At 45.3% G+C, this 14955-nt stretch overlaps 1 protein-coding gene across 1 annotated transcript; it reads left to right on the top strand.

The window, feature by feature from the left end:
* Nucleotides 1-6369: 6369 nt before the first annotated feature.
* Nucleotides 6370-14711, top strand: LOC113925133 (transmembrane emp24 domain-containing protein 11). The gene is made up of 4 exons (XM_027599692.1): nt 6370-6492; nt 12208-12333; nt 13046-13192; nt 14364-14711. The coding sequence occupies exons 1-4, from the start codon at nt 6370-6372 to the stop codon at nt 14511-14513; spliced, it is 546 nt and encodes a 181-aa protein (XP_027455493.1). The 3' UTR covers nt 14514-14711.
* Nucleotides 14712-14955: the final 244 nt, after the last annotated feature.

The raw sequence follows: 14955 nt of genomic DNA, 5'->3' as shown, positions 1-14955 counted from the left end.
CCATTTTCATGTAATTATTACATGTATATTGTTAGGATTTAGGTCTGCTATTTTTTTTTCTTTTTGCTCCCTCTGCTTTTTGTTCCCATTTTCCATTTCCTAGCTTCCTGTGGGTCACTTGAATGTTTTGTACTATCCCATTTTTGCTTTATCTATAGTAATTTTCACTGTATATCTCTGTATAGTTTTTATTAGTGGTTGCTCTAGGGATTACAATACGATACGCATACTTATCACAGTCCACAAGGGTCCATAGTTTGTCGTTTCAAGAGGAACGTAGAACCTTTACCCTCCCCGCCCTTTATAATATTCTCGTCTTAAATAGAATCTCTACGATCGCCACAGCCCGGCCAATGAGAGACAGTCACAGCCCGGCCAATGAGAGACGGCCACAGCCCGGCCAATGAGAGACAGTCACAGCCCGGCCAATGAGAGACGGCCACAGCCCGGCCAATGAGAGACAGTCACAGCCCGGCCAATGAGAGACGGCCACAGCCCGGCCAATGAGAGACAGTCACAGCCCGGCCAATGAGAGACGGCCACAGCCCGGCCAATGAGAGACAGTCACAGCCCGGCCAATGAGAGACGGCCACAGCCTGGCCAATGAGAGACGGCCACAGCCCGGCCAATGAGGGACAGTCACAGCCCGGCCAATGAGAGACGGCCACAGCCCGGCCAATGAGAGACAGTCACAGCCCGGCCAATGAGAGACAGTCACAGCCCGGCCAATGAGAGACAGTCACAGCCCGGCCAATGAGAGACAGTCACAGCCCGGCCAATGAGAGACGGCCACAGCCCGGCCAATGAGAGACGGCCACAGCCCGGCCAATGAGAGACGGTCACAGCCCGGCCAATGAGAGACGGCCACAGCCCGGCCAATGAGAGACGGCCACAGCCCGGCCAATGAGAGACGGCCACAGCCCGGCCAATGAGAGACGGCCACAGCCCGGCCAATGAGAGACGGCCACAGCCCGGCCAATGAGAGACGGCCACAGCCCGGCCAATGAGAGACGGCCACAGCCCGGCCAATGAGAGACGGCCACAGCCCGGCCAATGAGAGACAGTCACAGCCCGGCCAATGAGAGACGGCCACAGCCCGGCCAATGAGAGACGGCCACAGCCCGGCCAATGAGAGACGGCCACAGCCCGGCCAATGAGAGACGGCCACAGCCCGGCCAATGAGAAGCTACTGCGGTTCCCGCGCTCAGTTTCCCCGAGCGGACTTTGTGCCGCGGGCGCCCGCCCCGCCCCCCTTCCTCCCCTGCTTAGCTCGGCCGGCAGCCCTGCGCGTTGGTTCCGGTTTGTCCGCAGCGGCGCGCAGTTTGGCCGAAGTCGCTGGAGCTGTGCTGTTAGGTCCCGAGTATTTAGCTGAGACTCGCTCTTCCGCAGCCGGGCGGGGAGCTCACAGCACAGTCGGAGCCTCCGGGCCTCCGAGCAGTAATTCCGGGGCTCCGTGCGCGGCTGCCCTGAGGCCGCTGGGACTGCCCAGCCGACTGGAGGGTCCGGTCTCCAGCGCCCTCCTCCCTGGAGCCCGTCGGTCCTGCGGTGCAGGTGCTGCCCCTCTTGTCCTTCGCTCAGCGCAGCTTCCCCCGCGGAGCTCAGGTGGGGCAGGCTGCGTCAGCGGGGCCGGTCCCGGGCCGGATCCCTGGGCCAGAGGAGGCAGCCTCCCTCCCGTTCTTTACGTTCGGGCACGGAGTGCGGTGCACAGGAGGCAGCGGAGGCGCATAGGGGAAGCACTGCGTTGGGCTGAGTCGGCTCTGAGTCCCCAGGGTTGCAGCCAGCCTCCTTTCCCACCTTCCAGAGGCTTGGGGTTTCACACATTGAAATTAGAGGAGGCATGCGGTGGAGTGGACTTAGTCCATCTTCTTTAGGACCCTCAGCGATACTTTTTTAAAAACTTTTTATTTATTTTTTATTTTTATTATGTTATGTTAATCACCATATATTACATCATTAGTTTTGGATGTAGTGTTCCATGATTCATTGTTTGTGCATAACACCCAGTGCTCCACGCAGAACGTGCCCTTTTTAATACCCGTCACCAGGCTAACCCATCCCCCACCCCCCTCCCCTCTAGAGCCCTCAGTTTGTTTTTCAGAGTCCATCGTCTCTCATGGTTCGTCTCCCCCTCTGACTTACTCCCCTTCATTCTTCCCCTCCTGCCATCTTCTTCCTCTTTTTTTTCTTAACATATATTGCACTGTTTCAGAGGTACAGATCTATGATTCAACAGTCTTGCACAATTCACAGCGCTCACCATAGCACATACCCCCCCCAATGTCTATCACCCAGCCACCCCATCCCTCCCACCCCCCCACCACTCCAGCAACCCTCGGTTTGTTTCCTGAGATTAAGAATTCCTCATATCAGTGAGGTCATATGATACATGTCTTTCTCTGATTGACTTATTTCCCTCAGCATAACACCCTCCAGTTCCATCCACATCGTTGCAAATGGCAAGATCTCATTCCCTTTAATGGCTGCATAATATTCCATTGTGTATATATCTATACATATATATACCACTTCTTCTTTACCCATTCATCTGTCAATGGACATCTTGGCTCTTTCCACAGTTGGGCTATTGTGGACATTTCTGCTATAAACATCGGGGTGCGTGGACCCCTTCGGATCCCTACATTTGTATCTTTGTGGTGAATACCCAGTAGTGCAATTGCTGGGTCATAGGGTAGCTCTATTTTCGAATTTTGAGGAACCTTCATACCGTTTTCCAGAGTGGTTGCACCAGCTTGCATTCCCACCAAGAGTGTAGGAGGGTTCCCCTTTCTCCGCATCCCTGCCAACATCTGTTGTTTCCTGACTTGTTAATTTTAGCCATTCTGACTGGTGTGAGGTGGTATCTCACTGAGGTTTTGATTTGTATTTCCCTGATGCCGAGCGATGTTGAGCACCTTTTCATGTGTCTGTTGGCCATTTGGAGGTCTTCTTTGGAAAAAATGTCTGTTCATCTCTTCTGCCCATTTCTTGATTGGATAATTTGTTCTTTGGGTGTTGAGTTTGATAAGTTCTTTATAGATTTTGGGTACTAGCCCTTTATCTGATACGTCATTTGCAAATATCTTCTCCCATTCTGTCGGTTGTCTTTTGGTTTTGGGGACTGTTTCCTTTGCTGTGCAAAAGCTTTTTATCTTGATGAAATCCCAGTAGTTCATTTTTGCCCTTGCTTCCCTTGCCTTTGGCGATGTTTCTAGGAAGAAGTTGCTGCGGCTGAGGTCAAAGAGGTTGCTGCCTGTGTTCTCCTTTAGGATTTTGATGGACTCCTGTCTCACGTTTAGGTCTTTTCATCCATTTTGAGTCTATTTTTGTGTGTGGTGTAAGGAAATGGTCCAGTTTCATTCTTCTGCATGTGGCTGTCCAATTTTCCCAACACCATTTGTTGAAGAGACTGTCTTTTTTCCGTTGGACATTCTTTCCTGCTTTGTCAAAGATGAGTTGACCATAGAGTTGAGGGTCCATTTCTGGGCTCTCTATTCTGTTCCATTGATCTATGTGTCTGTTTTTGTGCCAGTACCATACTGTCCTGATGATTACAGCTTTGTAATTGAGCTTGAAGTCCGGGATTGTGATGCTACCGGCTTTGCTTTGCTTTTTCAACATTCCTCTGGCTATTTGGGGTCTTTTCTGGTTCCATACAAATTTTAGGATTATTTGTTCCATTTCTTTGAAAAAAGCTGATGATATTTTGATAGGGATTGCATTGAATGTGTAGATTGCTCTAGGTAGCATTCACATCTTCACAATATTTGTTCTTCCAGTCGGTCAGCATGGAACATTTTTCCATTTCTTTGTATCTTCCTGCTATTCAACATTGTACTAGAAGTCTTAGCCACAGCAATCAGACAACAAAAAGAAATAAAAGGCAACAGGATTGGCAAAGAAGAAGTCAAACTCACTCTTTGCAGATGATATGATACTTTATGTGGAAAACCCAAAAGACTCCCCCCCAAAACTGCTAGAACTCATACAGGAATTCAGTAAAGTGCAGGATATAAAATCAATGCACAGAAATCGGTGGCATTCCTATACACCAACAACAAGACAGAAGAGAGAGAAATCAAGGAGTTGATCGCATTTACAATTGCACCCAAAACCATAAGATACCTAGGAATAAATCTCACCAAAGAGGCAAAGAATCTCTACTCAGAAAACTATAAAAGCGATACTTTTTAAAAGACTGTCGGGAGTCAGTACAGAATATACATTAATACCGGTTAAAAACCGCAGGGACAGAGGACCAGTACCAGTCAAAGATGCCTTCAACTAAGCGCAGGCCCAGCCGAGAGGTTGCTGCCGATGCTCCCCTCCTAGAAAATGGGGTCTGTAGGGCTCCCGACCCCAGTGCCTCACTTTGTAGGGGCGGCCCTACAGTCAGCACCCAAGGGACACTCCTGTCTGAGGCCCCTGTCAGAGACTAGTGTCCTTGCCTTCCAGGGAGGCCCCGTAGCCCCGGACCCAGGGCTCCGGGCTCTGGAATCAGACTAGCTGGTGCTCATCTGGCCTCTACAGCTCTCGAGCTACATGACCTTATCCGGGATTCAGTTTCCAACCTGCAAAGGCGGGACAATAACGCAGAACACAGCACCTTTTACGACCTCCTCCACTCGTGCCTGGTCTGAGTGATTCCGTTCTGGATCCTGCATGCTTGTCCCCGCACAACCAATATTGCAGACTGAAAGCCACATCATTCCACTCCGACCAACCGCTCCCCCAGACCCTTACAACGAAGGTGCAGGCCCTCCGTGACCTGGCCCCGGCCCACTCCCACCACATCTCACACCATCCTCTCCCCGCGCTCCTCACTGCAGCCACTCCGCAGTTCCTTGGGTTCCCAGGCACCCTCTTGCCCCAGGACCTTGGCATGCGCCCCCGCATGGAACCATCTTTCCCCAGAAGGAGCCAGCATTGTGTGGTAGAAAGGGGAAAGCCATGACCCTGCTGCGTTGAATCTTGACTCGGCCACTTGCTAGCTGTGACCTAAGCAAATTACTTTTTCTATCTTTTGGTTTTATCATAGGCAAAATTGTCATAAAAATAGTATCACTGGGGCGCCTCGGTGGCGCAATCAGTTGGACATTGGACTCTTGGTTTTGGCTCAGGTCATGATCTTGGGGTTGTGGGATCGAGCCCCACGTTGGGCTCCATGCTCAGTGCAGAGTCTGCTCGGGACTCTCTCTCCCTCTGCCCCTGCCTCCCCCCTTTAAAATAAATAAATAAATCTTTAAAAATATATAATGTCACTTACATAGTGTTGTCATGAAAATTCAGACTATGTGTATAAATTCCTTAGAATGCTTGGCAAATCGTTAGCACTGAGTGTGATGTAGAGATATAATTTAAACATATTTGTAAGTATACTTAGTGTAAAATATATACATATTTTCCTCCCCTATTCCTTTGGGTCTTTTCTCAAACTTCAGAGAAGCATTCGCTGACTTCCCCATATAATACTCAAAGTCCCTTATCCCTTTTTCTTGCTTTCTCTCACAGCATTCCTAACATTAAATACTTATTTCCTTGCTGTCTGTACAAAAGCTCCATGGAAACAAAGATAGTGTCTATTTTGTTCACTTCTGTCCTCAGCTCCTAGAACAGTGCTCTTGCTGTGGGAGGAGCTCATTATATACTTATCAGCTGACTTGGTGAAGGAATAAAATGCCTCCCGGGAGCACATGTGAAGAATTAATGGGACGACATGTTAAGTGCTCAGCATGGTACCTGGCATGCACAAGGCAGCACCGTTAGCTATTTTTCAATGGCTTTCAATAAACATGAACTCTTTTTTCATTACCATTGTACCTTGCAAGGGCTCAAGGGGCAAGTTAAGCCATATGATGCTCCCATATACTAAAAGGAGGAAGTGGGAGGCTCTTTCGGTGACAACGCAAACTTTAGCAGGAGCCTCCGAAGGCAGGCATAGGAAGGACTCAGCAGCACACAGCTAGGCCTTGGGAAGGGATCGTGCGGGTGAGTTAGAGGAGGAAGAAACCAGAGACGATCTACCAGGCAACCCTGGGAAAGTCCTGACCCACACGAAGTGTACACTCTAGATAGAAAGCTTGCACAGGCTTTTCAGTTTTTCAGTAGTCCTCGAAACTCTGAGACTTGGGAGGGATACATATCATCCCCATCTTCCGAGGGAGCTGAGTCCAGAGTGGAGCAGTCAGAGGGGAGCAGCAGTGAGGGCTGGACCAAGAGCCCACGCCTTCCCCTTTACCCCGGGATCTTCCCACTTGGCTATGTGACCTCATCACCATGCTCACAGTATTTTGTGATTTGGATAATTTGAATAAAGTAAATTCATTTATCAGTAATCATGTGCAACTATTTCCTCCACCTATTTTATAATAAATGTCTTATGTTTTTGAAACAGGGACTTTCAAGATACAGCAATGGGACATGCGCAAACAAGATTTCCTTGAATCTGCTCCTGGCTTGGGAATGTTTGTGACTGTTAGAACTTACAATGATGAGGTAAGACATTCTTTTATGTTTTGCTACTCAAACTTTTAATTTGCTAAAATTCATATATCATGTATCCCCACAAACTTTAAGAAAAACCTCTGTACAAGCACTCATTAACCAGAACTGACAATTTTTAATGTGTCTAGTCCTGAATAGAGGGACTACACAGAGATGCGGAAAGTGCCTGCCTTCAATGAGCCTATCGTCCAGCTCAAGAGCAGAGACCTTAACATAAAATATTTCAGAACAATGTAAATGATAGGCCTCATGATCATCATCCTGAGGTTCGCCGGTCTTGCTGGGCCACAGTCTTCGCCTCCTCCCTGGCGGCCTCTCGGTCTGTTTGGTCTCCCTGGCCGCTTCCTCATTAGGGGGTTAGCAGGAGTAGAAGAGGCACCAGGATCCAGTGGAGAGAATGTGAGTGTTGGAGTCAGAGCCAAGTTCAAGTGTGGACTGTCAAGCTCAATCTTCAGCAGGTTGTTGACTGCTCCAGCCCTCAGTTTTCTCATCTGTGCAGTGGGTGTTAACAGTGACCTCCGTTCCCCACCGTGCCAGCTCAGGATACTGGCTTGCTCAGTCCAATCACTCAAACACTGTTGCGAGGACGACTTCCCTTTGGACTTAGAGCTGCCCTGGGGATGTGCCCATGGGACAGCAGGATGGGTAGCAAAACCTCACAGACCGGAACAGGCATCTCCTCTGGGGAGGAGAGGCTACAAAGTTCCTGTTCTCATTAAACTGGATGATTTCGCCTGATCTGAGCTCAGGAGACATTCTGACACCTCCACTCCTGTGGGGACTGGGAGTGGGGTCACTGGAGAGAGTCCACTCCGGCTGGATGGATGGGACCCTTGAGCCTGGCTGCTACAGCACCTTCTCCTGGCGCACCTAGCACCTGCCTGACGGTGGTTCTGCTGGGGCCGGTCCGTGTAGCTACCTCCCCTCCCTACAGCCCGCCTCCTGGGCTTTTTGCCTGGTTATACAAAAACCCAGTTCTCCTCTGTTCTTTCATGAGCAATCTGGAAATGTCTCCATGGCTTATTAAATGCTGAATCCAAATTTTAACTGAGCTAAAGAGCATCACAGAACACTCCAGTCACTATTTTTAAGACAGAGAAGGTTCATTCTTCAAAAATATAATTGCCTGATCTAATACCCCCTTCTACAAGGGAGGAAAAATATTTTAATTCATTCTGCATTCAACAAATATTAAATGTGAGCCTAATATATACCCTACCCTCTTCCTGACCTAAGGGAGACAAAATTCTCATCCCATAGGCCTGATTTTCAAGAAAGCTCTCCCCATTTTGAAGAACAAGAAACAGCTCTAGTTTCAAAATGTCTTACGAGATCTCCCTTTAAGGTCCTTATCAGCACCTCCACAAGGTCTCTGTTTTTTCTTGGGTTAGTGTGTCTGGGGGCCTGGGGTACTCTAAGTTGCCCACCTTGATCGTATGTCCATTCCTATGGCATGTGATTGACAGTCCCAGGGAAAGACATGGCTGGTGGGGTAGGCAGTACAGACAGTAACAACATATACATACCATACAAACACATGCTTTTGTATTCCATCATTTCCCTAATGATTAGTGATGGTGAGCATCTTTTCCTGTGCTTTTTGGCCTTTTTTTCTTTTAGCACTTTGAGTACACCCACCCACTGCCTTCTGGTCTCCAAAGTTTCTGATCAGAAGTCTGCTGTGATTCTTTTTTTTTTTTTTTTTTTTAGAGGAGGCTCCATGCCCAGCATGGAGCCCAATGCAGGTCTTGATCTCATCATCATGAGATCAAGAGTCGGATGCTTAACCAACTGAGCCACCCAAGCACCCCGAAATCTGCTAATATTCTTATTGAGGATCCCTTGTGTGTGACAATTATGAAGGTCCTTGATATTTGGAGGACAGGGTCCTTTTTGCCCACCCTGGCTTCCATATGCTGTGTGCAGGCTGTCCAGCAACTCATGCACATCAGCCTGCCACGTGGCTGGGGGTAGGGATGAGGAAGGGTAGCTGCTCCCGTGCTATGAGCTGACACCGACCAAAATTAACCACAATTTACCACACAAGGCTTCCCCTGGAAATTGCGAGCCTTCAATAGACTCCATGGTTCCAAAATAGCTACATCAGACAGATTCTAACAGTGTAATTGTGGTCTGGATGGGAAGACAGACTCCTGGTGCTGCTTACCTCACCATCTTCCCAGAATTCCCTCCTAGTTCAAAATGTTTTTAAATTTCTCTTAGGATTTCTTCCTCAACCCATGTGTTATTTAGAAATGTGCTTAATCTCGACATGTTTTGGGATCTTTGTTATTGATTTCTACTTTAACTCCATTGTGTTCTGAGAGCAGACTTTGTGTGGTTTCTGTTACCATTATTATTTATTGAAATACAGTTGATGGGTTTCTACTATTTTAAATGTGTTAAGGTGTGTTTGGTGGCGCAGAATGGGGTCCATCTTGGTGAGCACGCCAGGCGAGCTTGAGAGTGTGCGCACTCTGCTGCTGCTGGATGAAGCAGGCTAATACTCGTACGCCAGGTGCAGGTGACTTGACGGTGCTGCCGAGTCCAGCGATGTCCTTCCTGACCTGCTGCTGGATCTGCCCGCTCCTGACAGAGGGGTGTCGGAGACTCCAACTCCAACAGCAGACTCTGCTCCTCCTCCTCCAGTCCTGTCAGTTTTTGTCTCATGCAGTTTGGCACTGTGTTGTTCGGTGCTTACATATTAAGGATAGTTTTGTCTTCTTGGACAATGACCTCTTCGTCTTTATGTAATGCCCCATTATGTAATTATCCCTGATAATCTTCCTTGATCTGAAGTCTACTGTGTCTGACGTTAATATGAGCACTCGGGCTTTTTTGTAAGGTTAAAGTTAGCATATACATCTTTCTCCATCCCTTAACTTTTAATCTACCTGTGTCTTTCTATTTAAAGTGGGTTTCTTGTAGACAACATAGTTTTGTTTTTTGATCCACTCTGACACTCTCTTTTACTTGGTACATGTCGACCACTGACATTCAAAGTGATTATTGATCTCCCATCCAAGGACTAACGAGGCCCGACCAAGCTTAGCTTCCAAGATCAGATGAGATCGGGCGTGTTCAGGGTGGTATGGCTGTAGACATTCAAAGTGATTATTGATATCACTGGATGAATGCGCACGTTTGTTCCCATTTCCTAGTCTCTGCTCTTGTTCTTTGTTCCTATTTTTGTCTTCCACTTCTTCTGTCTTTTGTGATTCTAATTGAGTATTTTAGGTGATTCCATGTTATCTCCCTTCTATATATTATACTTTAACTTTTTAAAAAATGGGTGCCCTAGAGTTTGCAATATGTATTTGCAACTAACACAAGTCCACCTTCACGTAACACACCTCTTCACAGGGAGTGCCAGCACCTAGAATAACAAAGCATTCCGAATTCCTCCCTCCTGTCCCTGGTCGGCATCCATTTCACTTACACATCCGCTATGATCAAATACACTTTTGCTATTATTTGAACAAACTATTATCTATTAGATCAACTAAGAAAAGTTAGCTTTTACTTTATCTTCACTTATTCCTTCTCTGATGCTCTTCCTTTTTTTTTTTTTTTTTTTTTTTTTAATGTAGATCGGACTTTCTGGCCTGTATCATTTACCTTCTCTCTGAAAAACGTAACAGTTCTTGCAAGGTAGGCCTATCAGTGACAGGTTCCCTCAGTTTTTATTTGAGAAAATCTTTCTCCTTCACTTTTGAAAGAGAATTTTGCAGGACACAGAACTCTAGGTTGGCGGCTTTCTTCTCCCCACTGTTCCCGCCTGCGTGGCTTCGGGGGGTAAGTCCGGCGTCATTCTCACTTCTGCTCCACAGCGACGGCGTTCTCCCCTCTGGCTTCTTTCAAGATGGTTTTATCATTGATATCTGCAGTTGTCTAGGTGTAGAGTCTTTTCTTGGTTTGGTTTGGCATTTATTCTGTTTGGTGTTCTCAGAGCTTTCTGGCTCTGTGGCTTGGTGTCTGACACTAACTAGGAGGAAATTCTGTCCTTAGTGTTCTTTGTATTTATTTTAAAGATTTTATTTATTTGACAGAGGAGAGGGAACACAAGCAGGGGGAGTGGGAGAGGGAGAAGCAGACTCCCCGCCGAGCAGGGAGCCCGATGCGGGGCTCGATCCCAGGACCCTGGGCTCATGACCTGAGCCGAAGGCAGACGCTTAACGGCTGAGCCGCCCAGGCGCCCTGTTCTATGTATTTCTTACATTACTTCCTCTTTCTTCTCCTTTGGGTATTGCCTTTAATAATTGTCCCACAGTTCTAGGATCTTCCATTCCTTTTTTCCCCCCAGTCTTTTCTCTCTTTGCTTTTCAGTTTTAGAAATTTCCACTGCCATATCCCCACACTGGGAGAGTCTTTCCTCAGCTATGTCCAGTCTAACCAGCCCATCAAAGGCATTCTTCCTTTCTGTTACAGTGTTTCTGATCTCCAGCATTTTAAAATTTTCTTCTAATTTCCATCTCTCTGCTTATATTACCCATGTTGCCTACTCCTTCCTTTAGAGCCCTTAGCACATTAATCACAGGTTTTCTACATTCCTGGTCTGATCATTCCAATATCCCTGCCATGTCTGAATTTGGGTCAGATGCTTGCTCTGTCCCTTCAAACTGTTTTTTTTCCATCTAGTATTCCTTAAAATTTTTTTGTTGTTGAAAGTTGGACATCATGTACTAGATAAAAGGAACCCAGTACTGGTACCCCCAGTTTCTGCTCTGATAAGTTGTGATTCTTTGTATTTGCTTGTCTGTCTCTCCAATTTGGGGGGCAGTGGTTTACCCCGTGACCTCAATTCTCTGACAGATCTAAAAAGAATTGGTTTTCGTTGTGTTCGCCCTTTTACTTGTTAGGACGGAGTGGCGACTTCCAAACTCCTTGATGACAGAATAGAAGTCCTATACCTGTTTTTAAAATGGCAAACAATATAGAAATTGGCTAAATAGAAAATCAAAGTTGCCCAACAAATAGAACCAACTAAAAGCTTGGTGTGTATTCTTCAGAATCTTCTTCTAAACTTATAGAAACACATACACACACCTGTACTTTGACAGATGATTTTTTTTAATAAAAAATAGGGCCCTATACACACTACTCTAGTGCAGGATACCGTGGACACCTTTAGTACAGAACACATGTGGGTATAATATTCTTTTTTTTGCCCCATAACATTCCTTTATTTGGATTTGCCTAAATTTAATCAATCCCCTACTGAAAGGTACTAAAGTAATTTCAAGAAAGCAACTTTGCCATTACAAAAAACACCACACTGAATATCACTTTACATATAATTTTGTCTACTTGTGCATTTCCATAGAATAAGTTCCTGTAGGTAGAATCACTGAGTGAATGGTCACATACCTTTTAATTTTTAATACATATTGCTGAACTGCTTTCCAAATGGTTGTTCAACTTACGTTTCCAAATCAGTGTTTAGAAATAGTATTTCTCAATACTATCCCTGGACACTTTTATTTAAATCTTTGCCAATCTGATGGTAAATAAGGGCTATCTTACTCTGGGTGTGTGTGTATGTGTGTGCGCATTGTTTTTACCAACAAGGATAAATATTTTTCATGTTTATTAACCATTTCTTCTTTAGGAACTGCACAGTTTTTACTAAACTAACAGGGGAGATCTATTTTTAAGAAGGGAAAGTAGGGAATAATAAACTTAAACCATGGAAATCCTCAATCCTAGGTATTATTGTCCAAGCTATATGGCCCACAAGGAAGGTTCTATTTTACTTCACATTCACCTGGTGAACACATCATTTGCTTGGAATCTAATTCTACGAGGCTTGTGTCGTTTGGTGGGAGTAAGCTGGTGAGTATACGCCGCCCATGTCCTTGTTGATGAACAGAGCATCAGCACTATTCAGGCATGACGTTGGTATGCAGAACCATTACACCCGGACTGGCTAGAAACTTATTAAAGTCCTGTGCCCAGATCTCAGTGCAGCAACCAAAGAGGGAGCTGGAGAGCTTGGAATGGGTTCAAAGGAGAGCTACAGCGTTGATTAAAGGCCTTGAAAAACAAGAACCATGAGGGAAGGTTAAAAGAACTGTGATTACTCAGGCCTGAAAACAAGCAAAGACTGGAGGGTAAATTAACAATGGAATTCCAATAAATAAAACTCTTATATGGCAGATGGTGATTGGTTATTTTCTAAATGGGCTGAGAGAAGACGAAGAAAATCTGTACTTTAGGATCAGAAATTTAGTCATATGTAAAGAAAATTTTCCTAAAAGTAATCAAATTCTTTCAGTGCCAAAAGCATTTACCTCGTAGTAGATTTGATGTTCAGGAGGGTCTAAGTACTCTCTCAGGGCCATGGGTCACCATTTAATGATTATTACAAAGGAAGACTGCTGAGTAGGGCAGGGGGTAGACAGGCAGTGAGAGATGGAGAACGAAGTGGGGCCTGCTCTTGAAGGTGGGGGTGGAGAGACGCAGGAGAGGGGTTGGGGGACACAACAAGGGAAGCGCAGAGTGGAGCGGTTTTAAGAAGGCTTCTTCCTTTTTCCTGTTTGTACAGCGGATCCACTTAGAGATTCGAGTTGGACAACATAACCTTGATGCAGCCATTGCTCAAGCAAAGGACAAAGTTAATGAAGTTAGCTTTAAGCTGGAACATCTAATTGAGCAAATTGAGCAAATAGTCAAAGAACAAAACTATCAAAGGGTCAGTGTGCCTATTCAGCTTATTTTATCTCTTCCTGCCAGGAACGCAATTCTGGAGACAAAGCCCCCAAATTCTGGACAGAAAGGATAAACTGCCTGTTCCTCGGTCATTCTCTCTGAGCTAGCACTGTGGGGACACTCGGGGTGAAGGGAAAGAACAATCTTTCACTATCTGGCAGACTGTGAGCTCCTCTAGGAAGGGGACTGCAGCTCATTGGCCTCTGGGGTGTGGGCTTAACAGAATGAATAAATGCTCCCAAACACACTCAACATGTATGAAGAGGCTCAGTATGCCCATTTTCTAGATCACAGTTTTATTTTTGTGACACTGCATGTTTCCTGGGTCACTGCGCTCAGTGGACTCTGGTCAGACATGGGCTCAAATCCAGACTCCAGCTTCCTTACCTGGAAAATAAGGAGGACAGTGCCCAGCTTGAAGTAAAGTAAGGACACCAATTTTGAAAATCTATTACTGTTGGCTGACATTCACTTGCTCGATAGTGAGAAATAAAATGAATAAGATAATAGATCAAATAGCATCTATTTTCCATCAAAACACAAAAATATGCTTTCTTTAAGGTTGATTCTTTTTTTTTATGATAGGATATTATTTTATTTTTTTTTAAAGATTTTATTTATTTAATTGAGAGAGAGAGAATGAGAGACAGAGAGCACGAGAGGGAGGAGGGTCAGAGGGAGAAGCAGACTCCCCGCCGAGCAGGGAGCCCGATGCGGGACTCGATCCCGGGACTCCAGGATCATGACCTGAGCCGAACGAAGGCAGTTGCTTAACCAACTGAGCCACCCAGGCGCCCCTCTTTAAGGTTGATTCTTAATCCTTTTTATTTTTTTAAAGATTTTATTTACTTATTTGTCAGAGAGCAAGAGAGAGCGCACAAGCAGAGGGAGAGGGAGAAGCAGGCTTCCCGCTGAGCAGGGTCCCAGGACCCTGGGATCATGACCTGAGCCGAAGGCAGACGCTTAACGACTGAGCCACCCAGGCATCCCTAATTCTTGTCTTTAGCTAACATACCCTGACTTAGAAAATCAGATACTGCACTTTGGTATATTAACTGGGAAATATTAAATATCTTCAAAGCATAGCACCTTCCCCTCAAATTCACAGTTAAATACTGTAAGAAACTAAACCTGCCTATTTCTCTTCCATATAGGACCGCGAAGAAAATTTTCGAATGATCAGTGAAGATACAAATAGCAATGTTTTATGGTGGGCTTTTGCACAAACATTAATCTTTATCTCAATCGGAATTTTCCAAATGAAATACCTTAAAGACTTCTTTATAGCTAAGAAACTCGTTTAAAATGTTAATAAAGACAAACAACTACCTGCTAATTTACATAATGTTTGAGTAAACCAATCAAAATACATTCATAACCATGTACTGCTTTTATGATTTCAAAGATGATCAGAGATTGAAATTAATGTTACACTGATAAAATATTACTTTAACTATGTAGCCTTTGAGCTTGATAGAAAAAGCACATCATCCAGTTCTTATTTTAACTTGGTGTAGATCAGCACTGTCCCATGGAAATAAAATGTAAGCTACATATGTAAATTTTAAGTTTTCTGGTTGCCACATTAAAAAGGTTTTTTTTAGAAGGGTAAAATTAACCCTAGTGATATGTATTTAACCCAAAACACCAAAAATATTACCATTTTAATTTGTAAACAGTAAAGTTACTGAGATAGTTCACGTTGCTTTTTTGATACGAAGTCTTAGAAACCCAAGCGCGTGCTAC

The sequence above is a fragment of the Zalophus californianus genome, chromosome 2 (assembly GCF_009762305.2).
Source record: "Zalophus californianus isolate mZalCal1 chromosome 2, mZalCal1.pri.v2, whole genome shotgun sequence".
Classification (NCBI taxonomy): domain Eukaryota; kingdom Metazoa; phylum Chordata; class Mammalia; order Carnivora; family Otariidae; genus Zalophus; species Zalophus californianus.
The sequence above is the reverse complement of the archived record's forward strand: the minus strand, read 5'-3'. Positions and strand labels throughout refer to the sequence as shown.